Source organism: Typha angustifolia, chromosome 7 (assembly GCF_048772165.1).
Source record: "Typha angustifolia cultivar Huaian chromosome 7, ASM4877216v1, whole genome shotgun sequence".
Taxonomy (NCBI): Eukaryota; Viridiplantae; Streptophyta; class Magnoliopsida; order Poales; family Typhaceae; genus Typha; species Typha angustifolia.
Genome location: NC_133245.1, coordinates 15,875,221 through 15,900,073, shown reverse-complemented (window position 1 = coordinate 15,900,073; position 24,853 = coordinate 15,875,221). Strand labels below are relative to the sequence as shown.

Genomic DNA, 24,853 nt, shown 5'->3' with positions numbered 1-24,853 from the left:
CTATACTATTGAGCCTAAGAGTTTGGCTCGGCTCAGCTCATTTAGAGCTCGAATCGAGCTCACAAGCCCACGAGCTATTGACATCCCTACCAGAGTGGGAGAGGGCAAATTAGTTATTATATTAAAATAAGTTGGTGAGTTATTTTTTAAAAAAATTATCAGAGCTAAAATCTAAAATGAGATATTCGAAATATAATAACTTATTTTATTTTCTATTTCAGAATTTAATTTTAGATTTCGGGATATGACATAGTTTTTTAATAAAAATTTATTCTGAAATAACTTATAGTTATGAATACAATCTAATTATTATTTTTCACTGAGTATTCATTAGTTTAATTATTCCCTCCTCTCACATAGATCATTTTCTTGTAACATCCACTGTAACTACTACTCTAGTCATTTGCCCAAATATATCTAAAATTTATTATTTTTTATATTATATAAAATATAATTACTAATTAAGGGGGTGTAAATTAGTGAAGCTCAGAAAAACTAGCTCCAGTTCAGAATCAGCTTATTTACATAAAAAAATTATATGTTTTTATTTAAGCTTAGTTCAAATAAAATTGAGTCAGCTCGAACCAAGCATGATTTGCTCATTTATATTGTCTTATAACAACCAAACATTTTAATAATTTAAATTAGTTAAACTTTCTTATACAAAATCAAGAAATAAATATATTTAGATTACTTTAGAATTTATTCGACAAACAAAAGTTAACCTAGGTTCTTGGTGTTAAACGCTCAACCAAAAAATAAAAATAAAAATAAAAAATCACATTCTGCCAACCTTGGAATAAGTCAACCTACAGCCCACTCCACTGCGACCCGGCCCGTTGCCCCATTTCTTCTTCTTCTTCTTCTTCTTCTTCTTCTTCTTTCCCTTCGTCGCACGTGCGCGTTGAACGGCACTCCCTCCTTGACCGTCGGACCAGTCTCCTATCTACCCTTCTCTATTAATCTCTAAATCCCCGAGCCTTTCTTCCCCAAACCAAAGCGCCAAGACCTCATCGCCGCCGCGGCCGCCGCCATGGAGCAGAGCTCCACCCAGGAATCCCCCCTCAACCCTAACGCATTCACCTTCGATTCCGCCCACCCAATCTACGCCATGGCCTTCTCCACCTCCCCGTCATCCTCTTCCTCCCCACGCCTCGCCCTCGGTTCCTTCCTCGAGGAATACGCTAACCGCGTCGACATCGTATCCTTCGACGACGAGTCCCTCTCCTTCCGGCCCGAGCCCTCCCTCTCCTTCGACCATCCCTACCCCGCAACCAAGCTGATGTTCCACCCCCGCCCCCTCCCCAACTCCTCCACCTCCCTCCTCGCCTCCTCCTGCGACTACCTCCGCCTTTGGCAGCTAAACCAGGGCGATCCCAATTCCAACACCACCGAGCTCAGATCCGTGCTCAACAACTCCAAGTCCGGCGACTTCTCCGCGCCGCTCACCTCGTTCGACTGGAACGACGCCGAGCCCCGCCGCATCGGCACGTCGTCGATCGACACCACGTGCACGGTCTGGGACATCGAGCGCGGCGTCGTCGAGACGCAGCTCATCGCGCACGACAAGGAGGTCTATGACATCGCGTGGGGCGAGGCCGGCGTGTTCGCTTCTGTCTCCGCAGATGGGTCCGTGCGTGTCTTTGACCTCAGAGATAAGGAGCACTCGAACATCATATATGAGAGCCCCCGGCCCGATACGCCTCTGCTCCGGCTTGCGTGGAACAAGGCTGATCCAAGGTACATGGCTACGATCCTCATGGATAGTAGCCGCGTCGTCGTGCTTGACATCCGATCGCCTGCGGTGCCCGTTGCGGAGTTGCAGCGGCATCGGGCTTGTGTCAATGCAATTTCTTGGGCGCCGCAGGCTTCGCGGCACTTATGCTCAGCAGGGGATGACGGTCAGACACTTATTTGGGAATTGCCGGCAACCGCTGCAGCGGGAGCTGCGGTGCCGTCTGAGGGGATTGATCCAGTGCTTGAGTATACTGTCACGGCGGAGGTCAACCAGCTGCAGTGGTCTGCCGTGCATCCTGACTGGATCGGCATTGCCTTTGCCAACAAGGTCCAGCTTTTGAGGGTCTGAGGAGGAGGTAGGCTTTGCAATCTCCTTTTTCTCTTCTTTCTATGAGTTACCTCCAAAAAGGATGATATTGGAAAAGATTAACTCTGTGAAATGGAATTAATTGTTGAAAGAGGATAACTAAATGTTAGGGTTGGAAGATTCGAGCACAAGTTTATTAGTTTTTTTTCCAAAAGATAGGACTTTTGGGAGTTGTTCTTTTCCAGAAATTGTTCACTGGTCTCTTGAATATACTTTTGTATTGTGCGGTGGGTATTTGGTGATAAGCTCTATTATCCTTTGTATTTTCTTTAAAAGGTGCTTTTGCTTGACTCTTGTTAGATTGCTATTTTAGATGCATCAATTACAGGTGCTGATGGTTCCTTTGGTTATTTGTAATAACATGTGGAGTTTTACTACTTTGATTGACACCTTATCTATGTTCCATGTCAGTGTCTCACTAAACAAAAAAGCGGCCTGATTTACAATTATTTCCAAAGGAGTTGATCACATGTTTTCTGGGGAGGTCTTAACCAAAAACTTTACCCCTCAATCTCTTTGGGTATCTTGCCTAGAAATATTTTGCTTACGAGACTTGACTCATGTGCAATTTAGCAGCTTTGCTTTGTGCAGAACTTATGATGTGGGTCTACCTGAACCAAGAACTTTTACTTGAACTTGAGTCAGATAATTGTCCCCAAATTAGGCCTTTCTGAGAATCAATAGAGGCATGGATCATATCATGTAGTGAAAAATAGTTTTGACTAAACATGCAAGTCATAGGTAATCTTATATCTTATGTGGGTAGGTTTTTATTTTTTGGATGGCCATCCATGTAAGTATTACTAGAGAAAGTGTAATCAGCTTTAGACGACCGATAAGCAAAATAATGGCTGTGGACACATATAAAGAATGGTACTTGGCAGAGAGAAACCTATTATCGGATTGCTGTGATATATTGTCTGGACAATCAAGTAGTGGTGTTATATTTGTTTTTGTAGAAACATTAGATTGTTGATTTCTATGCCAAGATACTAGCTCAGATCTCTAAATTCCGTGCTGCTCGCTATTTTCTCTTCTTTTATGAGTTAAAAGTTGTTTCTGTCTGGTTGTTTACTATTAATCTCATTTATCATATGCCAAATATTTCTTAAAGTTCTCAACTTACATAACATAAAATCCAAAAGTCAAGCATAATCTCTGACCATATCCGCTGACGTTGTGGGCCATCATATTCAATGATCACTTTGCCCAAAACAACTATATTCACCTTTTCTATGTTTTCTTCCTGCATTATATGTATCTATATAAGTTGTTCAGATGCATGGTGAATAACTAACTATCGACACAATGTGGGAATGCAATAAGTTCAAATGGTAGAGCTGGTTTTGTTTGTCAATCTTCTTCTGATGTAACTTTTCTTTCCAAGAGAAATAGCTAATCGCAAATGGCCAACCAATTTCTGTTGGTCTTGCTGCTCCTTTTAGGTCTCCTAGAAATTCATTCTCAACTAAATAAATTAAGGAAATCATTCTACTGTAATTATTCTTATGCAGCTTCTTCTTTTGAAATAACCCACAACTGGTCCTTGATTGTTGATCTCTGGTGTAGTGGTATTAAGGAGAACAAATGGGGCTTGATAATAATGCCTCAGACAAACTCAATTTTTTATCCAACTTTCTGATCTGTCTTAATGGTCATAATTATGAGAGCCTTGACAAATCCTGAGACTCCCATGTTTCCATAATTACTTTCAAGAGATTTTCTATTCTTTCTGGTTAGCATATTGTTAGAGATATAGATTTTTTGATCATCTGCTGTTCTTCAGTTCATTATTTATAGATATATAGGTTCTATGGTGGTGCTTGTGATAGCTTTTCAGTGTCTTTTTGCTCATTGATTGGATATTTGAAGACACAATGTGATGGACAAATAGCCAGCATTCTGAAATTGATATGATGTTATGAGTTCTATGCATACCTTGCTTGGGTCTTATTAGTGAACTCAAGGCAATAGCAAATGCCATAGATTTGCAACATTGTCGATTGATTTCTGGTTTGGAGATCTTTAGAATCAGACGAGTCTCCACATCTTTCAATAATCCATTTTGCGAGCCAGAGGCTTACCATGGTTTGGTTTGATTCAAGTGGTTTCTGTCAGTAGCTAACTAGGTTGTATTTAAGAGTGTGTTATGTTTATACTATTATCCTTGATCAGCTGCAACTGACAAATCTGAGGGAGTGGTTGATTACTTGGTAACTTGCTGTTGTCTCAGCCAATTGGATTTCAATCTATTGCCTTAGTTATTCATGTGCAAACTTTCTAAGCTGCTTCTTGTTGTAGTTTTCATAAGCTCTTCATCTTGATGTTTAATTGTAGAGTTAGACGTTATTTTTGCTCGACTATTTGGAAAAGGTCTTACATTTATACATTGAGCTTTTGACGAATTGATCCTTAATCAGCAGCAGGCTGACAAAGTGACTCATATCTTCAAAATTGGGTAACATTTAGGAATTTAGTAATAGTAGAGCTGGATGAAGGAATAGCCTGACGTTCTGTTTCATTCTGGCATTTGTACCACAAATTCTCATGTTTAAAGTGGAACCAAGCCTCCTCTGGAAGTTTCTAGGTCAAGTAGCACATTGGAAGAGAGGAAACAGATGTAAATTTACATGATACAATACTAGTATCTCTGGTACTTGCATGTCATGTACTAGTTCATGCATTTGTATCTGCTCAAAAAGCACCAGCAGCATCTGTATGATATAAACTGTGATCATACTTTTAACTATTTAAAGCCAAAATATGCAGGTTGATTTGAACCATTAATCCTTTATCTGAATTGCTTGCCCTGTTTGGTGTACCTTTCCACCTGAATGTTCGTTCTAGGGCTACACACAACTTCCCACTATGCTGAAAATATCTATTTTTTTCCCCGTTTTACCATTTATGCAGTATCTTGATGTTTGGTGGAGGGCCACCTTTTCTTATCAAATTGTTGTGAATTACTACAGCCATATAGCTGTCCAGTGTATAGCTTGTTATATGCAGTACTCATATTGTTCTTTCGAATTCTGATTGAAGGAATCTCTCTCATTTCAGGTGTTCTCGTGATCCACTGATTGATTGTCAACACCGAATGGACGACTGTGGTGGCTCCTTCTGTAAATTAGGATAACCCAATGGCATAAGGGTGTTGTGATGTCGTAGACAGCAAGAAGCAGCAAAGTGAAAGCTGGGGAAACTGCATATTTATGTGGATAATTTCCTTTCTTAATTTATCAAACTTCGAAAAGAAAACACTATTCCTTTCAGCAGTCAAAAGCACGATTCACCTTTTTTGTGGTGTAGATGTTAAGGACTTCCATTTACTGATAGTGAGATAATTTTAATAATTGCCTAATTTTATGTTATTTGTTTTCTTACCTTGGAAGTAAGTTTCGAACACTCCTATTGTTTTGCAAGAATAGGTTGCCTTGTAGTTACATCTTAAAAGGGACATTTGGAATTTTGCTGCTATGCTTAGAAACACTCTATATTCTACAAACAAGGTGAGGTGTCAATTTATTAGCTTTTGATAATTTTTCTCTCTATCTCATAATCACCATTTATCCATGGATCAGTCAGGGTTTTCACTCATTATTCACAAACCAAAGCTTAAAGCTTATCTAAATCCTCACCCATCTCTCACAAAGAGCATATAGCTCACGTTCGTATCAAATTTCAACTCCTAACTTCATCCAAGAAGTTGAATCAACCCAAAGTCTAAGCCAATCTAAGTTAAACTCAAGCCAGTAAACCCAATCGAGGGCTTTCTTACTTTTGACTTGTGGCACACCCAAAATACATGAGACATCCAAAATTTTAGCCGAACAGCATCAGGATGCCCTAGTGACCTAGGGTTGCTTTAAAGAACTAAAAGTACCAGCTTCATAAATACGAGTCACTGACGGTGGAGGAGGATTCCATGACTGAATGGCACAATCATTGGAATCCTTCATGACTATCTCACATGCAGATGAATTCAAGCACATCGCATGAAAAGAGCACGCATTGATTGCTTTAGTATTTACTACTTGGGGAACCTTCTCCCGAAATCAAGAACAAGGAAAGGTAAATTAAGATCTATCGTACTAAAATTATATAGTAAAGCAGAAATATGTCTTTAATTAATGAACATATTAGTGTTTGCTTCCCCCCAACTCAATAATATCAAACTGGGTCGGTTGTATCTGTTAGTCAATAACCATGGACCCACCAGTACGTCCCTAACCTTCAACAAGAGAAAGGAAATAGTCTGATGACATAGCTGATGTTTGATTGATTGAGGAAACGCCTATCTCTGCTGGAATGTAATGTTTAAAAACATATATGTTCTTTGTCAAGGGACTAGAAGATCCAAATCAATATAAAAAGAATAGCTATGCTCTTGTCCTAACGAACGTGAACTTCACACCTCTCCCCTGTACGTCAAGATATTTGTGGATATATGCTGGTATCTGTTTGGTGATCAAAGCTAGACAGGTGAGTGGCAGACGAAGAATGCGGTAGTTGAGAAGAACTAAGCCGCCGGATAATAAACAAACTACCGGTTTTCCTTAAATATATCTATATCCTGTCGTAATATAGACGAAAATTTCTTGACTATATGGATGCATTTATGTACTTTTTCAAGTTCTTGATGGGACTGTAATTATAATCGCTGTTTAAATAATTGTCATGCCCTTGAAAAGTTATATGATTTGAGAGAGAAAGTTTATAGTGAGTTAGCGACCGTTCGAATGCGATTCGATCCTTTTGAACGGGTCTATTCCAGACCTCTAGCACTTGGAATTCATGTTCCAGCATTCAAACGAGCTCACCTTCTTTTGAATGACTTGTGGGCATTCAATAACCCGGGAGTTTAAAAGAAGCCAATGTTTGAAGTCTGTTTGAATGAGTTTTTAATAGAATGCGGGCATCCGAATGCCTTAACCCATTCAAATAGTATCATTAATTGGGTTTTTAGGGCATATAAGCACGGAAAAAAAAAAAATCTGGGAGTGAGAATATCTATTGTATTGGGAGAAATTGAAGTATAAAAACTCTTGTATTTGAATCTCAACTAGTTGATAGAAATTTTACTGGATTGTGTGTCATAGGAGATTGGCGATTGCTTCCACTACCTTCTAACCTTTTAAAATATTGCACGACAAACAAAAGCTATAGAAATAAAATAAGTTAGATTCAAAATAATAAAAGTTTTCTAAGAATTGGGGGAAAAAAAAGGATGGGATGTTACAATTTTAGACGCAGTATTTAACAGATGCAATTCAATTATAAGTGCATACAAGCTTTGTTGATCTCCAACCAAAGAATCAACTAAAGCTAGCAGGTGACAAGATGCATTAAATCTACACACCAACCTCCAGGAACAGTTTAGAGCATGTCGCTTGCCAGCTTTATTTCTTAACTAGAGTACCAACCTCCTCTACTTAAAAGGCCCCAGAAGTAACGCCTCCCTTTATCTTTCCCTAAAGAATTTAGATCATTGTACTTAAAGCCATCTCCTGCTAGCTAGCTTTTCCATGGCCTTCCCTAGTGTGAGCTACACTTTGGTGCTCCCTAAGCCACTAGTCATATTCCTACTTCTCTTAGATTGCTTAAGGTATATCTTCTCCATGCTCCTCCATCTCCTCGGCTTTGAGCTATCCTCAGACGCATTAGCGGTCCCTTGGGAAGAATACGTCGCCTACCTACGTGCCTTGGATCCACCGCCTCCGATGGTTACGTCTCGTGCTGTCATATCGACATCGATAAGGACTCAGATTCCCGTCGTGGAGTTCGCGCGCTTCTCGACGGGCGGCGAAGAGCCGACGTGCGTGGTTTGCATGGGGGAATTGGAGGAGAAGGATAAGGTTAGGGAGCTTGGCAACTGCGGGCATGTCTTCCATGCCATGTGCATCGACAAGTGGGTGGACATGGGACATGTCACATGCCCCCTGTGTCGGTCGCAGCTCTTGCCACTGGCGAGGGAGGATGGCAAGTTAATGGGGTTGTTTGGCTTCAAAAGATTCTGGGTGAATTAAATACCTGTGATCGCTATTACTTTAAAAAGTATGAACGAACGAGCTCGTAACTAATTAATACTTGTAATAGTTACTCTTGTCGTTCGAAATATGGTACTATGTGGTAGAGTGGAATTCACGAACCATCACGTCAGTGAGAATAAAGTTCTGTTTTTCAATCCAAGCTATTTTACCCTTTCACAGAGGAAAATTTTTTTTTTTTAAAAAGAAGGTCCGTAGAGCGATCATTTTATTGAAACCAATCATCTTTTACGAGCTTAATACATAAAGGAACAGAGAGATTTTTTTAAGAGCCCCCTCTACTCTACTGACACTTTAAAGAAAAAATAAGCATTAAGCTCTAAGGACATATAAGATCTGAATAAAATACATTCAACTCATTCGATCATAGCAAACAAACTAATTTAAGCTTCTTTTCGAATCTAAAGCTACATATCTTCAAGCTGCAAAGAGATCAAATAACCATCACCAAGAAAACTATGTGACCTAGTGGTCGTCACCCTCGCCGGTGAGGGAGGAGAAAGGTAGGCAGTGGGCAGCAGCAGAGTGGCTGCATCGATGAACAGTGACGAATTTGGAAATGACAAAGTAAGCTTCTAAGAAGATGTGAAGTCAATGGAGAGGAGTCACCGGCTAGGGGCGGCATGATGAGGAGGCGATACAAAAATGGAGAAAAGGAGAACGAAAATGAGAAAAAGAGAGGGGAAGAGGATGAGGGAGGGACTATGACCTAGATGGCCATGGTTGCAGCAACCCTGTCCGCAATGACTATAGCCTCGACGACTATGATTGTGATGGCCTTAATAGAGATGACCCCAATCAAGCAGAATAAGGAGGGGAGGGAGAAAGAAGAAGAAATAGAGAAGAGAAAGAAGGAAGAAAAAGAGAATGAAATAGGGAGGGGGAAGGAAGAAGGGGAATGATGAGGGGAGAAATACTTTGTGGTTAAGGGGAAAAAAAAAACCTCCCCTCCTCCCAGTCTTGGTTGAGAGGAGGGGAGAGGGAGAAAGACACCAATGACAGCTAGACATGATCATTAGGCCCGACCCACATAAACTCGATTCGAACTCGTCTGATTTTAATCGGACTAAGCCTGGCTCGACCTGAGCTTGATATGGTAGTGGGCGGCATGGGCTAAGCCTTTGCCCGCCCGACCCAGCCCGAAAGCTCGATCCATTACTCTTATCTATAGCCCAATCCATAATGTATACATATTCATATAATTATTCTAGTCCCACATTAGATATTTAGTAAACTATATATCAATATATATGTATGTTTCCATAAAAGATAACAAAAATATCTTCATATAAGCCCATTAAACTCGGCCCAATAAAATATAATAATTTTTATATTTAACGCATTATGTTAGAGCTATTATACTCAACCTAAGCTCAATATGTAATGGGGTAGCGGGCGGTAACAGGCTAGAATATTTTAGTCCGGTCTAAACCCGATCAGACCCGAGTGATTGGTGGGTTGGACTGTGAACAAATATTTAAGTCCGATTGGCCCGAAAAGCCCAGTCCAAATCCGGCCCGACCCGCTCGATGATCACGTGTCTAACGATAGCCACTGACGAGGAAAATTATCGTTGGAGGAGAGGAGGAAGATCCAATCCTAGTAGAGCAGCCTGCTAATTTTTTTAGAACCATATATCTCTCCCTTAAATTACAAGATATGTAGCTGAAGAAATCCACCACCTAGACTTTGAGTTCTAATTTGTGAGTAATAAATGTCCATCTCCGTCTCAACCATGTGTATCTGAACCAGTTGGGTCGGTGGAATTAGCTTGTCCCTGTCCTAGCTACTTGGTAAGACCTTAGACCCCGTTGTCAGATAAATAATCAGAATTTTCCAAACAAACGTTGCTCCCTACGCTCCCTTCCATACATATATATATATATAGTCGAGTATTCATTATAATTGGGCCTGGAACCTATTCCTCAGCCCAGGCCCATCCCCAGCCCCGTCGCCTTTCGATCCTATGACGTTCTTATCCAGAGTTTCCTATGAACGTTCTTATCCTCGTGATGATAGCGGACATTAGAAGCATGACTCAGATACACATGGAACCCTTGGCCCATTTCATGATAAAAATGCATTAATGCCGGATAAAAGACTGGTTTTCGTTGGCATCCTGCCCAGGATAACATCTCTCTCTCTCTCTCTCTCTCTCTCTTAAAAAAACTATCCATCAAACTATACCTCTCCATTCCTTCCCATGGGTTTTCTTTTGTTTGGCTACTGCGTCGACGCAGCTACGAGACCTCTTCTTTCCTTCTTCAAAATTCTCAACCTCCTCTGGTTCTCCATCTTAATACTCCTCGCATGCCTCGGCCTCTACCGTTTCCCGGAATCGTATCTACCTCCGCCCTATGGATCATTCGAAGCTCAATCATACGATGTCGCTAAAGGAGAAGAGCAGCCACCCTCGCCTTCCGCCATAAAAGAGCAGCTTCGGATACGCGAATTCGCGAGCGTCGCCGGAGATGCCGGCACGTGTGTGTTTTGCCTGGAGGAATTGGAGAGAAGAGATGAGGTTAGAGAGCTCGGCAACTGTATGCATGCATTCCACAGAGGTTGCATCGACCACTGGATTGATGTGGGTCAGGTGAAATGTCCGATTTGTAGATCACAGTTGTTGCCATTGAAGGGGATCAAGAAGGAGAGGGGTCGGATTGCAAACTTTGTGGCGAGATTTTGGTGAAGAATTCTAGTTGGTAGTATGACTTAATGAGAACACTAACAGCACCTTGTGATTTTTTTAGAGTACTTTTAAATCTGTTTGGATAAAGGATTGACCAGCTTCATTTAATTGGATCTTTTAAACCTTCTGTTTATGGACTTCCTTTACCGGAGGTGATGATTAGGTTATAGAATTAATTCTTTTCGGTGGAGATGTTCTTTCTCTATTCATTAAATATTTTTGACGTGATGGTGGTGCGCAACGCACCGTCGACTTGTGTAAACGTTACCAAGTTGGGCTTTAATTATGCGTTTCTCAACATTGCTATTGAAAAAAATAAAATAAAACATTATAATTACTATCGAAATATTGTACTCTTTCAAAAAAAAATATCCTTTTGTTAGTTAAATATAACGAATGGCAATTAAAATTGAATTTAGATTAAATAAATATATATATATATATAAGTATCCTAAACCTTTTTTTACATCACTACATTGCTGCACTTTTAACTAAATTAAAAGTACAAATACTATTAACGTAGATAATAAAATAATTTAAACGAAATTGCTTCTGTTGAATAAATACATATCATTAATTAAATATAAATTTCATAATGGCTTAGTAATATAAAATAAAAGTATAAGAGATAAACTAATTTTAATCAAACTGGTAAATAATTTTTAAATTAAAAGGCATAAATTTTGTTTACTTTCATTGAAAAACTGAACAATTAAAACTAGTCATTAAGTTTATGTAGCAATACAACGTAAAGTTTCAGAGTTAAAGTAATCGTTTACGTAACGTATCCTAATTTGTGCGTCATCAATTTGGATTAGAACTGAGACAAGTAGGCCCATGCATGTGCATGTGTTTTCTATGGGGCCCACCAAGTGGATCGAAAGATAATGATGGTGTAAATCTATTACTATCCGATGATATGAATTAAGTTCAGTATAATTATAGTTAATTAATTAGTTTTATTTTATTATTTAAATTTTAAATAAATTAGATTATTCGTATGTGGATTCAATCCACTAAAATTCTATTTTTATAAATAGGAATGGTCATGTGTTAATAATAATCATAGAATGAGAATTGAGTTTAGTTATTTTATTTATCTCGTCTGTATTTTTTTATACAACAATTAGATCATCATTATCTTTTTATGAATAGATCTTAACATAGAAGCAAGCCACTAGCTCCCTCAAACAGTCAATAGCCGTAATATCAGATATTTATCGTTCTATTTCATTATGATCTTGTCTCACTTTTTTATTTTTAACTTTTCATCCTAACGCTAAATTTACGTGAAACTAGAGTCATTAGAACTTTAGCTCACAGAGGCTACCACTATAAAATTCTCATAATTTTTTATGTCTATATCACTCTATTTTTTATTCATAACAAAACTCATTTATTGCCGGTTTGTTTTCATGAATACTTAGTTACTCTATTTATTTTTTGTGGAATAAAAAAATTAAGTTTATGATCATTCTTGAATGAGTTGCCTGGGGTCTCTTTTACTACTAGTTTCATTTTGTTTGTAGAATAAGAGTAATACTAGTATAATTATTCTATTTTTTTATATATTAGTATAAGAGAGTTTATATTGGTGTAGACTATTCTACTATTTAGTTGTATAGTAATATAATATATAATAATTACACTTGAAAAATATAAAATTAAAATAATAATTTTAAAATAACCAAAATAATATTTATAATGAATGAGAAAGAAGAGAAAGAAGAGGAAGAGAAAACCGAAAGAGAGTCGATTAATATAAATATATATGAAAGAGAAGTGAAAGAAAGATATAAGTATTACTATATTGGTATATATCTAAATGATTATTTACTTATTATGATAATATAATAATATAAAAAATACTTATACCAAAAATGTGTAAAGTGGATTAATTACTTATCACTAATGCTATGCTTACGGACACTTTACAAATAGTTCATAAACATTTTTGATGTAGTAACATACTAACATATTCTTCAAGTGTAATGCTATGCTTACCAAATATTTTTTATGTGAACAAAAAAACGCATCAAATATTACTAAACTTATAAAGTTAATCCCGTTAATGGGCAACAATATTGATCTAGGTCACGTATCTATAATGCGGCCATAAGGAGGCACCCACAAACATATATTTACTAAGAGAACCGCAGAATCTTTTTAAAATAATAGTATATTATAGCCACAGGTTTGTCTCGATCTCAAAATTATATTTCTAAAATACAAATATACAGAATAAAGACGCCGAAAGATCTGTCAGTTATCCAATTGTTCAGAATATATGTTGCAAGTTGGAAGCCGGTCCTGTCTATAATTTTGTCTTATTTGGCATTGGAAGAGCCATTCATAGTGGAGAGATTGTATGATCATAAAGAAAGGGTAAACTTACAAATTAAAAATTACCAGAAACTTCATAATAGCCAGTCTCATTTCAAGTGCTTGAGAGATAATTTTCTCATAATGGAATACATAAAGTGTGGTTATTATCAAGTTATATGTTCAAGGAGATCCATGGGTGCATTTATTCTGTTTTCTGGTAATCTACTAAGAAATCCCAGAAAGTTCCATAAAATCACAGGTAGTTTCATGGAGCAATAATATTTTCACAGATAAGTCTAAATATAGTCTTTGACACCACGAAATACGGATGCATGGGTACAGGTAAGCCATTCTCCAGAAACACATTCTAAGAAGTAAGTTTATGGTTTGTCCAATGGGTCAAAGAAGCCAGCCTTGCATCAAATTATTCTCCCCTCCAGTGTCCCTTGGAAAGGATGCCTCAGGAGGAACAAATTGGTGATACCTGTATTGAAAACAACAACAACAACAATAAAAATCCTCAGAATTATAGCACTTCTATATTGTATAATTCTCAACTAGTTCGCTGAATTGTTACCCTATCTGCAGAGTGGGTTCGCAGTCCGCGGCCTTGGAGTGAGAAGGTTGTGCAGGGAATGCACTGTTATTTAGATTGGCATCAGAAGGCCATAAAACTTGAATGGCTCTAAAATTGCCGCCTAGTAACTCAAGCTGTATTGAGAAAGTAACAAGATAAATCTCACAAAGAGGATAAACAAGTAACGTTAAAGACTAGAATAGTTGTCGAAATGACCTTATTTTTAAGCTGCTTGTTTATTTCTTCAAGTTCACGATCCTGCATGTGTTGCACAAGATTGAAATTAAGTGTATATACTGACCCGTTCAAAATAGTATACAGAACCACCAATAGTCTTGTACTTTCCGCCTTCTCTTTTTAAGTAGTAGGATACTAGGGTTTACCTTCAACCTCAGTTTAGAAGGCCAAACGAATACAATTACTGCTATATATCCATCTGCCATCTGAATTACACTTCAAGTATGGATAATATCTGTATATACAGACCTTACTGACCAACGAGGATCTATTTAATGGGATAAATTTACGAAATAACAACTTTATCAAGCACCAAAATAAAGATGATTTAACTCGTAGGTAGTGCAAATCAAGATCTACTTAACAAAGCTCACGTAGTTGCATTAATTGCTTACTTGTTTGCGAAGTTCCTCCATCTGGTTCATCATTATCTGTGTCTGCACTTAGCACCAAGTCATTAAGGTGAGCAGAAGAGTACAGACGTATCAAATATGCAAGAATATTGCATAAAGTTATAGGTTCACAAATTGTTTCCTTTTTTCTTTTTCTTTTTTTTTTTTTGACAAAAAAAATGTTTCCTTTAAGATATTCTCAGAGATGGCCAATAACTACCATATAAAGTTTAAACTACATCGACATTGAGGATATCCATCTCGTGCAAAAGTTTCTAAGCAACTAATATTTTCTACAACAACCGCCCAGTATCTCTTCTACAGAATGTCTATCAGATTAACAGAATATATATTAAGTCTCAAGCTAGCTACTGGTGAGTACAATTAGTTTGTATCATTTAAAACAGGAACATGATAACTACTTCAGCAGCGCAGTAACTTGACTGAAATTTTGTTCTCCAAAAATAGCAAAAAGATTACTGAAAAACAACCATCTTGGTAATTCTACGGGAGGAAAGAATATGCAGTTAAGTAAATAACTACGTTCTTCGATACATGTTCTTACAGTGAAGTAGTATTTTCCGAATTTTAAATAGATCAAGAGAAAGCCATGAAGCAAAGAAGTGAGAGAAAGCACCTTTCTCTGTCTGGCTTGTATGAGAGCAGATTCAAGTTGCCGCTCCAGCTGTTGTAATTCCTTCACACTCAATGGTCCAAGGTCCTCACCAAGTAAATGCCTTAAAATTTAATTGCAAGTGAGTGTCGTGTAAATGACAGGCGTTAATCTTGAACTATTAGGAAACTGTCAATGAGTTGTGGTATGTCTATCCAGATACATTATATATTAAAGTAAACTTAAAAGGCCGATACTTTCGTATATCTAGTGAATTTATTTCATGAGGTGAATTAAAACCTCTGAGTGCACTGTAGGGTCTCAAACTTTGCCTTCAACCTGCACATTTCCTGATACAAGCTCTGCATAATCAAAGCAATAACACTGAAGTTAAATAAGAGCAATTCAAGGTCCGATTTGGAAATTCATGATATTCTAATTTATTTAGCCATACAAGAAATCAATTCCTTTATCAGACATTTTTTTTCAGTTGCATTCTATGTATTCGATAATGAAACGATCAATTATATAGGAATCATCCGACTCTTAAACTACTCTACTACAAAGGACTTAAGGTTTTAGTAAACTCCAGTTTAGGGCTCCATCATGATACCTAAATTAGAATATAGCTAGTTAGTTTCTTGAAAAAAACTAACCATAAATACTATAACTGATTATTCGAAAGCATTTATATTATCTTTGGTCATATACCTTGTTCCACAAATCCATGGAGTTGTAAATATTTGCTATTATCATATGACCGAATTATAAGAAGCAATCTCATAACGCTTATTTCTAATAACAACTTTTGCAAGAGAATTCATACAACAAGATAAGACGCTTGAAAAGCTATAGGAGACACCGAGGCTCCTTCTGTTGAATGAGAAACGAAGGCAAATATATAGATATTGAAACAATAAAAAATCCAGAAACAAATTATTTGCCTCATGATGCAACTTTTTTTGTTTTCTTGAAGAGAGAGAAAGCCCGTAGGCTCTTGACGCAACTTAAGTTTCAGTTCACAGGACTAAAATCATGGTCTAAAGTGCACCACTTAACTATAAAAAGCGAGACTGCTCCCATCAAGCAAGCTCCCAGACAGCCCTGAAATCCTCCCGCTTATCATCACTAAGATTGAAAAGTTATTCGACGGCCTCTAACACTTCAATTAGAACTAATTCCATGTCGAATGACTAGTCCTTTGTACATCATCTCAACATTCTCGACAATTCTGTATATATTTTTACTCATAACACTTGGTATAATGGTAGTCTTCAAGAATATCAAAACTGGAATACAAGATAGTCTACCTGCAGAGTAAATCTCCTATATTGACAACTTTTCCTTCTTGCAGAATGGAAGAAAAATAAAGTCTACTCTAAAGTAAATTTGGAGATTTTACCTTTTTTTCATTGATCAAACAGTATTAATCTAATAATGCATCGATAGAAAAATTATGAATGTACTAATTATTGACTAATTATTACACATGAGGCATCAAAAATGTCGATGTCTTTTACTTTTTCTTCTTATTACATCTTAAATGAAAATAAGCACCATACATCTTTTGACTTCGTTATTCATTCTTAATGAAAATTATGAAATAGTTAAATGAGACTGCAGTAAATAAGTCACGTGTGTAAACCTGAGACTCACGATCAACACCACTAGAATCTTGAGAGTTGTAACAGCAACGCATGTATCGTTCTAATGTCTTTCTTGTACTGCAAAAGAACTTAAGGTGAATTTCAGATTTCCTACATAGATAAGAAACTTAGCAAAACTACTTTAAGTAAGAACCCCAGTTATTCTTAGAATATATGATTTTATTCTTCAGTCTCCACGATTAGAACATATGCTTTGCTTAATTTACTACTCTAATCTAAATATATGATCCAATCAAAGAGTTTCTTAATAAAACCGGTGTCGCTGTTGGGATTCAAACTTCGAAATACTCATATAACATTAGCTCTTTTAACCATATGACTATAATCCCATTGGCAACAATCAAGGAACTATATTAGTAAGCAGGGATGAAAATGGAGTATTTTTAGCTTCACCTGGTTTCTGTTCTAGACAATTCTTCAGTGTATCAATGCATGACTCGAATACTGTGCCTTCAAACGAATAAATTTAGGTAAAACTCAAATAAAACTACTTTTAAGATCATATGAAGTGATTTCTACGTTCCTTGAAGAATGAAAGACCTTCTAACATATAGAGTTTACATAAATTATTAGTGTGAAAAGGAAAGGAAATTTAAAATGATTACACTGGCAAGGCTTACATAAAGCTTGTCATTGAGTATGTCAGATCTCCATTTAAGAACATTTCATATTCGTTTACAGAAATTGCTTGAATGATGATTCTAGGTTGATTATCATTCGAACCTACAATATGTAAGCCTTGCCAGTGTAATGCTACATGGATGCAAAATAAAAGGCAGTAGAACCATTGGTCATAAATGCTTTTTTAAAGGCAAATATATAAAAGTATCTGCTCCTATATGTTAAGAGTGTAAAAGAAATATGCATGACAAATGCTGAGTAAATTTAACAACCAAAGCAGGCATTTATTTTACTAGGTTTGAACTTAAATTTCCTATTGTATCTAACAAGAAAAATATAATTTCGTTACTATGATTAGTATGATCAAAAGTGAAGCCAAGAAAAGAATAAAGCTACTTCTGAGATTGAAATATTATTTGCATAAAAGAACTTTATAAACGAGTGATATGGGATTCATCACATACGTGCATTATAATATTCCTCACCAGCGAAATTAGCACATTAACAAAGAACTTTTATTTTATCAATCAACTAGTTCTTCCTATCACATATGAGCTAATTAACTATCATTTAAGAGAGAATCTGTTAACAAAAATGACTCTTTAATCACTTTTTAATACTAAATGACTTTCGCCAGGAATATACAGTTTGACAAGAATTTTAATGAAAGAGTGAAAGGCTTCAAGACAATTTGCTCCTCTCGCATCAATATCATCCTATTAAAAGAAAAACTAGATAGATAACTGAAATGACAATAATATGTATTGCAGATACTATCTTATCTATGCATCTACAATAATGAGAATGATGAGCAAATTTGATACATGGCACAATGTAGTACAATCAATGTAGTAACCAAATGCAAATACTGTAGTTGACCTTTTTCTCAGTAATAAACATGGGAAAAACAAAAGGCATAAACATGAACTTCAAGGAACAAATAATGAAATTGTTGTCGGACGAAAAACTAAAGGGGGGTTTGACCTTCCACTCGTGGGATATCGTTAGCTTATAGTGGTAATTAAGAACAAAGAAATCATCCAAAATTATGCGTGTGTAAACAAATCAAACCATCTACGGAGACTGAGACTTAAATATTTAAAATGGCTACTAAAGAAAGTGAAGCCAAGATCTACAAGATCTACGTTATAAGAGTCAATAAATTCCTTGAGATCATAAACGACCTGAGAACACTCAAGACACTAAAACATATAAGAAGAGAAAGAACATCTACTGCTTTCTTCTTCTTTTTTCTTGCAGGGCATTTCACATTTGTTACCACTTACCACCACAAGATCATAGCTGCTTGCTACTAGCCACTCGTTTTTAGTACACAAAGAAGATAAAAGAAAATTCAAGTTTGGTATTACAGATCGGAGAAGGAAAGATTCCCGATCTAGCAATGACAACACAAGCAGCTAATCCTAGATGCTGTGAATAAATAAAGCGAAGCTAGATGATACTATATCTGAAATAGGAACGCACAAGGAGGCAAAGTTACTCCATAACTCATCTTAGCTCCTCTTTCTCAAGAAAAACGAGTTAAAAGCTAGCAAGAGAGCTGCTATCTTTTCATCAGAACAGCAGAATAAATTTGAGTCAGTAAACGCTAGACAAGTCTATGAATGCTAAAAGAAAAGATCAAAGTAGCTTAGACAAAAGAAGCAATAAAAAATTTTCAAATCTTAAAAGAGAAAGTTAGACGGATCATAGGGCTTTACCCAACGCTTCCAAACTCGTAGAGTTTGCCTCGGCTTGAGAAGACGATGAGAGCGATCTCGGCGTCGCAGAGAATGGATAGCTCGTAGGCTTTCTTGAGAAGCCCATTTCTACGCTTCGAGAAGGTTACTTGCCGATTGATCTTGTTCTCTATCCGCTTGACCTCCACTCGCCCTCTCCCCATCTCTCTCTCTCTCTCTCTCCCCTTAATTTCCCTCTCTTTCTCTCGCTCTTCTTTGCTTTCGACGGGTTGAGGTGGGAGAACTGTAGACGAGCGAATAGAACACCACCACCCCTATTCTTGAAAAAGAAGAATAAGTTTAGCTTATATGGGGAATAAACGAACAAATGATGGATAAGACGGCCACAAAATCTGGGAATTGCCCTTCTGCTATTGCTAGGTTCTAGTAACTAGGACGCCCTGTCCCATCCCTCGATGGGACTGAGACGATGCTACGTGTCGGCAGCTCAACACCGCATCCAATGTCTAAAAGACACATCCAACGGCAGGAGTTTTTTCCTTTTCCTGCTCCTCTTTCCTTGGTTAACTCGGATAAGGTTATCCTAGCCGTAGGATCACGTATCCGTGGATCATTTCACTCGTGAGATGATTTCAAGCGACAGTATAACTGGTTGTCCTGACACGTGTCAGTGCGCATCCTGACATTCATTAACGAGGCCGCACCGATTTATATCACCTCTCCATCGTGACACCTACAGCACTGTGCACGATGGGCCCACCCACCTATGTTGGGTTCTTGTCGTGCCCCCAAGTCAAAAAAAAAAAAAATATATATATATATATATATATCTCTTTTCCTCTACCACCTCTTAGATTCCCTCATGGGGACGACTTCTTTAACTACATTCCCTAGTAAACAAACTTTTCAGTATAATTTGTGAATAAATAGGCTCTGCTTTGGTGAGGATTGCATAGAGATCGTGTTCAATATATAGAGCGACAAAGGATGATTGTGGTTATAATAAATAATAATTTAGAGGGTGTAAATAAAATTATCGCATAAATTGATATGGTTGCTAATATAAGGAATCACCAGTCTGCACCAACAATTACTCGCCTGTGGTAACGTTAACGTTTTTCCCCCACTCAATTCCTGTCCTTTTCTCTTTGAAGGACCACACTAGATATGTAATACAGTGACATGCATAAGAGCCAGCTTAGGCTTTTGAGTACGAGGAATCTATTTGCATACCAGAAACTTGGGTTTAATTTCACTATAGATTTGGAACAGACACTATATGTATTACGAGGGATGTCATAAATGGAGGACTTTGGCCGCACTCTATACCAAAATGGCTTAATTGCTCCTTATAACTGTAATTAATTACACCTGTTTTAAAATATCAAACTCTATAATGTGGAAATGTCTTTAATAAGGTGTATATGTACTATATTCTTGTCTAGTAGAGAACTTACGAGTAGGCTATTTAATAATCTCCACGAGAAACTGGATAACAGGATATGAATAGTAGCTTACATATGCTTGATATGCATTAAATATTAGTGATGGATTCAGATACAAATTCTCCAAAAGTCCCTTAAATTGTAGAGTATCATTCAACCTAGGTACTTGTTGGCCTAACCTCTCAGCTTTCCAAGGATTTTCAACCTTTTCCTATTTCTTTGCGTCGCTGCCGCTTAGGCATCTCTATGGTATTTCCTTCTTCCCCTTTTCTAGTCTTGTCCGCTATGGTTATGGGAGAGGATTGTCTCCCCTCCATCCTTCTCTCCTTTTCTTTCACCTTTCTCTTTATCCTTGGATGTTGATAGTGGAACCTAGTAGCTTTGAGTTTCTCTCCCCCTCTCCTCCTCTTTTGCTCATTGGTTTGTAAGATATAGGGACACGAGATCCCTTCAATTCACCCTCTTGATAAGGCAACATGGGGCTCAATCGGGTGGAGTTGTGTAACTCCTCCCACCTCAGGGTACCTCTTATCAATAATATCAAAGCTCAATCGATTTGAGTGGTCAGAAATTATTACTTATTGTGTTGATAATAAGGTTGTTATAGTGTCTCTCTCTCATTTTATTTATGTATTATATTTATAATTATATCTTGAATCAATAGAATAATATGTCTATAGACATTTTATAAATAAAATAAAATATTAAAAAAATCAACAGTAACATAGTTTATTATTGGGCATATGTTCCTGTTGGTTTCACCATACGTACATCGGAATTCGTACCAAATAATAGACCAAATTGTTTCGATCTCCTCATTTAATAGCGCTGGAAAGCGTAGTGTACTGGTTGAGGCCAAGCTTTGCATGTCCTTGCGATGTGAAAGTTCGAGTTGGTTCCATTATTGAGACAGCGACCATCCTAAATGAAGGATAGACTAAGGCAATGCCTTCACTGCCACATATTTCTCACTGTAGCTGCATGCGACCATGCTCTTTAGCTTCGAGTATAAACATATGTTCCCAGTTTTTTTTTTATTTATAGATGAGTCTAATCGATCAGCTTTCAACTTTTTTATTAGAAGCATAAGTTTTTTAATTTTTTATTTGTCTGTTTATAATCATAAGGTACATCCATCTTAGTTTTCAATCCTTAGAGGTAAATTGGTGCAGGAGCTAGTGGTGGGGCATTCGATGGAGTGAAAGAGAAGAAATTACCTTTTCGAAATGAATAAAAAGTTAAGAAAAGAGGAATCAGAAAGAGGAATCAGAAAGGGGGGGGGGGAAGAAAGATAAAAAGTGAGAGAAAAAGGTAGTCAAGAGACAAGCAGCAAAAGAATTTGGGTGAGTCAATGTGGCGTAAAAACCTACTACCTACTAGAACGATTGGATAGAGCAGAGAGTGGAAAACGAAAGGAGGAAATGAGCTGCCGAAAGAGCCATATCATAGGAAAGGTCTAAAATCTTTAAAGCCACTATTTTCTAATGTAAATTTCTCTGTCATTTTATTAGCTTACCGTCTTAATATAGTTATATTATCTAAATAAATAAAAAAAAAACAAACCTAGGCCGGCCAGACTTTGATTAAATTGCTCAAAGGCCATCTTTAAATGTTCGACAAAAGTGGCCCAGCCCAAAATAGAATCAACTCCATTTGCTGAGGTGAGTTGAAAAGCTACGGTTGGCCAGAATTTGTCTAACTAAGGAGGATGGTCATGGCTTTGTTTTGAACAATGGCTGCAAGACATTAGAAGACATACCCGACCCGACATTGAAGGCGAATAGGACCACCAAACAACAACATTACTCCTTTTTAAGCCATTTAATTCAACACACTCAAATATACTCGCAAGCATGCCTCTTCCACCATCATTTCCATCAGACAATCCCTTGTCTTAACCAACTTTTATGCTCCCCTCTCCCTCACACTAATCAATTGCCAAAGAACCTAATCACGTGTCCCACCACACCCCGCGTCCCCTTTTAGTAAAGTGATCCCCCATGAGCCCATCCCCCCCAATCATCATATGCTTTCTATCTTCAATTCTTTCTCCCCCTTCTTCACCACCGACCCGATTAGATGAACACCCATCATACTTAATTTGCTTAGAAGCCATTTCTGTAGAATTGGAACCCAAATCAATTGTTTACTTTATTGGGTGTTTTCTAATTAAGAAGGAAATCCTCAAGTCTCAAATTATTTACTTAATGGGTCTTGACAACTACCAACGCTTTGTCTGAATTCTACCACTCCAATGCCTCTCCTTTGCCGAGATCATCTCTCCCTCCTCCTTCTCCTCCTCCTTGTCTTTCTAATCACATCTCCAACTCCTTCGAAGCAAGCACAGGAAGACCCTCTTCCAATCGACCCCATTGTGAGAGACTACGCAATGCAAGCTTACCACGCGAAGCATCGGAAGACAGCAGTGGCTTACAACCTCACGCTGCCGCCGACTCTTTCTGGGGTAATAGCTGAGACAGTGCGTTACAGAGGAGGAAGCCTAAGAAGGCATGGAGTTGTGATCAAGGAGTTCTCGGTTCCACCTGGAGTTGTTGCTCACCCACATGCTAAGAGGCTACTGATCGTGTACCAAAACTTGGGCAATCTCTCGTCCGCATACTTTAACTATAGAAATGTAACTGGGTTTAAGCTCGTCTCTCCAGTGCTAGCCCTTCTATTCTACTCCTCATCTCCCAGCCTTCAAATCTTGGTCAGCAAGAAACCCATTACTGTAAACTTCTCCGCAAGTGTTCGACGAGTAGAAAAGCCGCTCTGTATGCTATTTGACTTCGATGGCAACGTGAGCCTAACGAACCAAACCCAAGGCAATGTCTGCGTTACGCGGCGACAAGGCCACATTGCGCTTGTGCTCCGAGGCAATTATGAGGAGAAGGAGAAGATTAGTCGATGGAAGATCGTATTGGTTGAAGTGGTGGGCGGTGCATTTGGCGCAGTGCTGCTTGGTCTGATGCTTGTGGCGATGGTGGGAGTGAAGAGGAGGAGGACTCGAATGGCGGCGATGGAGAGGAAGGCGTACGAGGAGGAGGCGTTGCAGGTGTCGATGGTCGGGCACCTGAGGGCGCCCGTGGCGGCGGCGGCGAGGACTTCGCCGGCTCTGGAGGATGAGTATGCTCTGTAACAAACTAGTGGTGGCACGGAACAGGGGAAGGTGGTGTCATTAGATTCTTTTTCAGTCGTTAGATTCTTGAATCGATTTAGATTTGGTGCATTCTTTTCGGTTTTAAAAGAGATCGCTTTTGAAGCAATGTTGGGAGAAAGGATTCAAATCAGCTTGTCCGGTCTTCCGTTCGTCCGTTCGTTCTAGATTTTTTTTTTTCTCCCACTCAAATAAAGGAGCTAAATATGAGTTAAAAAACATACCAAGACTATACTTAAACTGTCGAGTAGGCCTTTCACCTTTTGCTGGATTCGGGGCAATCTTTCGGGCCGGATTGGAGTTTAGACCTGTTCCATAACGGGTCCGAGTAGGGCCGAGCCCAAACTAGGCTCGGTTGTTCAGTTTGCTGCTGCTTTGGCAATTGGTAATTTGGTACGCCGCTTCTCTTTCCTCATTGGTCTAGTATAGGACTGTTACTCTGTTGACTGCCATGCATTGCCTACTACGCGAATTAAATACGACTAGATTAAGTACTCAAAAGTGGGACAGCCCAACAAGACGAAAGGGATTCTTTAACAACTGAGATGCTTAGAACAACGCGATCACTTCACTGGGGCACCGGGTCAGATTGCTGATAGGAGTACGGGTTCGGCGTTATCCTTCTTGGATTGTTGCATTTGTGGGTTTGCATAACGTGCAGTTTGATACACACCGTTATTTCTGTGAAGATGAATCGGATCTATCATGCCCGGGATATTATGTGGACGCTATCATGCTACGATCAACGATTATGGTCGGAGCGGGTCTAACCCAAACGTTCCGGATTCGATCCCGAAAAGGACCGCCGCCCACTGCAATCTAGTACCTCGTTAAACCAAACGGAATCCTCTATGACACGTCCAACGCCACCTACTTGCGTAACAAAACTTACCAGGAAACCGCACTTGGTGTAGGAGTCGTGGGCTCCACGTCACCCAGAGCACCGCTTCTCCTCCACATGGAATGTGGCACTTCCTTCGGATTTGGATACTCCGTAACTCTCAAGTAACTCGACTCCATAGTCTCCATGGTCCACACTTTATCTTTCGACCGCCTGTGATCGACGATATATGAGAACATTCGCTTCATCTGGGGTCACGCGTGGCACGAGGAGACTTCTCTCAGATTCTCCCAAGAGCGGTGGATTTGTGGTTAGATTTGTTCCGTTTCCTGACGGATTCCGCCGCACCCCGACACGCAACCTTCGCAGCTTACGCACCTCACCGAAACGTCTCCTAATCTGACCAGATTGCCCACAATCATCTGCACAACATAAAAT

The 24,853-nt window shown here is 38.4% G+C and overlaps 5 protein-coding genes and 1 long non-coding RNA gene across 6 annotated transcripts; 4 read left to right on the top strand and 2 right to left on the bottom strand.

Moving 5' to 3' along the window:
* The first annotated feature begins 786 nt into the window (after positions 1–786).
* LOC140762097 (protein TRANSPARENT TESTA GLABRA 1) lies at positions 787–5,465 on the top strand. Its single transcript, XM_073099716.1, has 2 exons — positions 787–2,093; positions 5,165–5,465. Exon 1 carries the CDS (start codon positions 1,034–1,036, stop codon positions 2,084–2,086), a length of 1,053 nt encoding a protein of 350 aa, XP_072955817.1. The 5' UTR covers positions 787–1,033; the 3' UTR covers positions 2,087–2,093; positions 5,165–5,465.
* A 2,164-nt stretch (positions 5,466–7,629) lies between these two features.
* On the top strand, positions 7,630–8,130 carry LOC140762603 (brassinosteroid-responsive RING protein 1-like). The gene has a single exon (XM_073100475.1). It carries the CDS (start codon positions 7,630–7,632, stop codon positions 8,128–8,130), a length of 501 nt encoding a protein of 166 aa, XP_072956576.1.
* Positions 8,131–10,354: 2,224 nt separating this feature from the next.
* On the top strand, positions 10,355–10,840 carry LOC140762602 (RING-H2 finger protein ATL17-like). The gene has a single exon (XM_073100474.1). The coding sequence runs from the start codon at positions 10,355–10,357 to the stop codon at positions 10,838–10,840; it is 486 nt and encodes a 161-aa protein (XP_072956575.1).
* Positions 10,841–13,252: 2,412 nt separating this feature from the next.
* On the bottom strand, positions 13,253–19,322 carry LOC140763887 (MADS-box transcription factor 6-like). The gene is made up of 8 exons (XM_073102262.1): positions 18,994–19,322; positions 16,630–16,708; positions 15,285–15,346; positions 15,009–15,108; positions 14,375–14,416; positions 13,959–14,000; positions 13,743–13,876; positions 13,253–13,649 (listed from the first exon to the last, which is right to left on the bottom strand). Exons 1-8 carry the CDS (start codon positions 19,173–19,175, stop codon positions 13,565–13,567), a joined length of 726 nt encoding a protein of 241 aa, XP_072958363.1. The 5' UTR covers positions 19,176–19,322; the 3' UTR covers positions 13,253–13,564.
* Positions 19,323–22,474: 3,152 nt separating this feature from the next.
* LOC140763469 (uncharacterized) lies at positions 22,475–23,759 on the top strand. The gene has a single exon (XM_073101670.1). It carries the CDS (start codon positions 22,672–22,674, stop codon positions 23,554–23,556), a length of 885 nt encoding a protein of 294 aa, XP_072957771.1. The 5' UTR covers positions 22,475–22,671; the 3' UTR covers positions 23,557–23,759.
* A 332-nt stretch (positions 23,760–24,091) lies between these two features.
* Positions 24,092–24,604, bottom strand: LOC140763890 (uncharacterized). The gene is made up of 2 exons (XR_012104916.1): positions 24,467–24,604; positions 24,092–24,393 (listed from the first exon to the last, which is right to left on the bottom strand). It is a non-coding gene; the product is annotated as an uncharacterized lncRNA (long non-coding RNA).
* Positions 24,605–24,853: the final 249 nt, after the last annotated feature.

Bases quoted from the DNA above. Each gene is read 5' to 3' on its own strand.
- LOC140762602 (XM_073100474.1), top strand. From the start codon at position 10,355: ATGGGTTTTCTTTTGTTTGGCTACTGCGTCGACGCAGCTACGAGACCT.
- LOC140763887 (XM_073102262.1), bottom strand. From the start codon at position 19,175: ATGGGGAGAGGGCGAGTGGAGGTCAAGCGGATAGAGAACAAGATCAAT. The intron at 16,709-18,993 runs GTAAAGCCCTAT...GTTCTTTTGCAG, and splicing joins TACGAGTTTGGAAGCGTTGG to TACAAGAAAGACATTAGAAC. The intron at 13,650-13,742 runs GTAACAATTCAG...TTTTCAATACAG, and splicing joins GAACCCACTCTGCAGATAGG to GTATCACCAATTTGTTCCTC.
- LOC140763469 (XM_073101670.1), top strand. From the start codon at position 22,672: ATGCCTCTCCTTTGCCGAGATCATCTCTCCCTCCTCCTTCTCCTCCTC.
- LOC140762097 (XM_073099716.1), top strand. From the start codon at position 1,034: ATGGAGCAGAGCTCCACCCAGGAATCCCCCCTCAACCCTAACGCATTC.
- LOC140762603 (XM_073100475.1), top strand. From the start codon at position 7,630: ATGGCCTTCCCTAGTGTGAGCTACACTTTGGTGCTCCCTAAGCCACTA.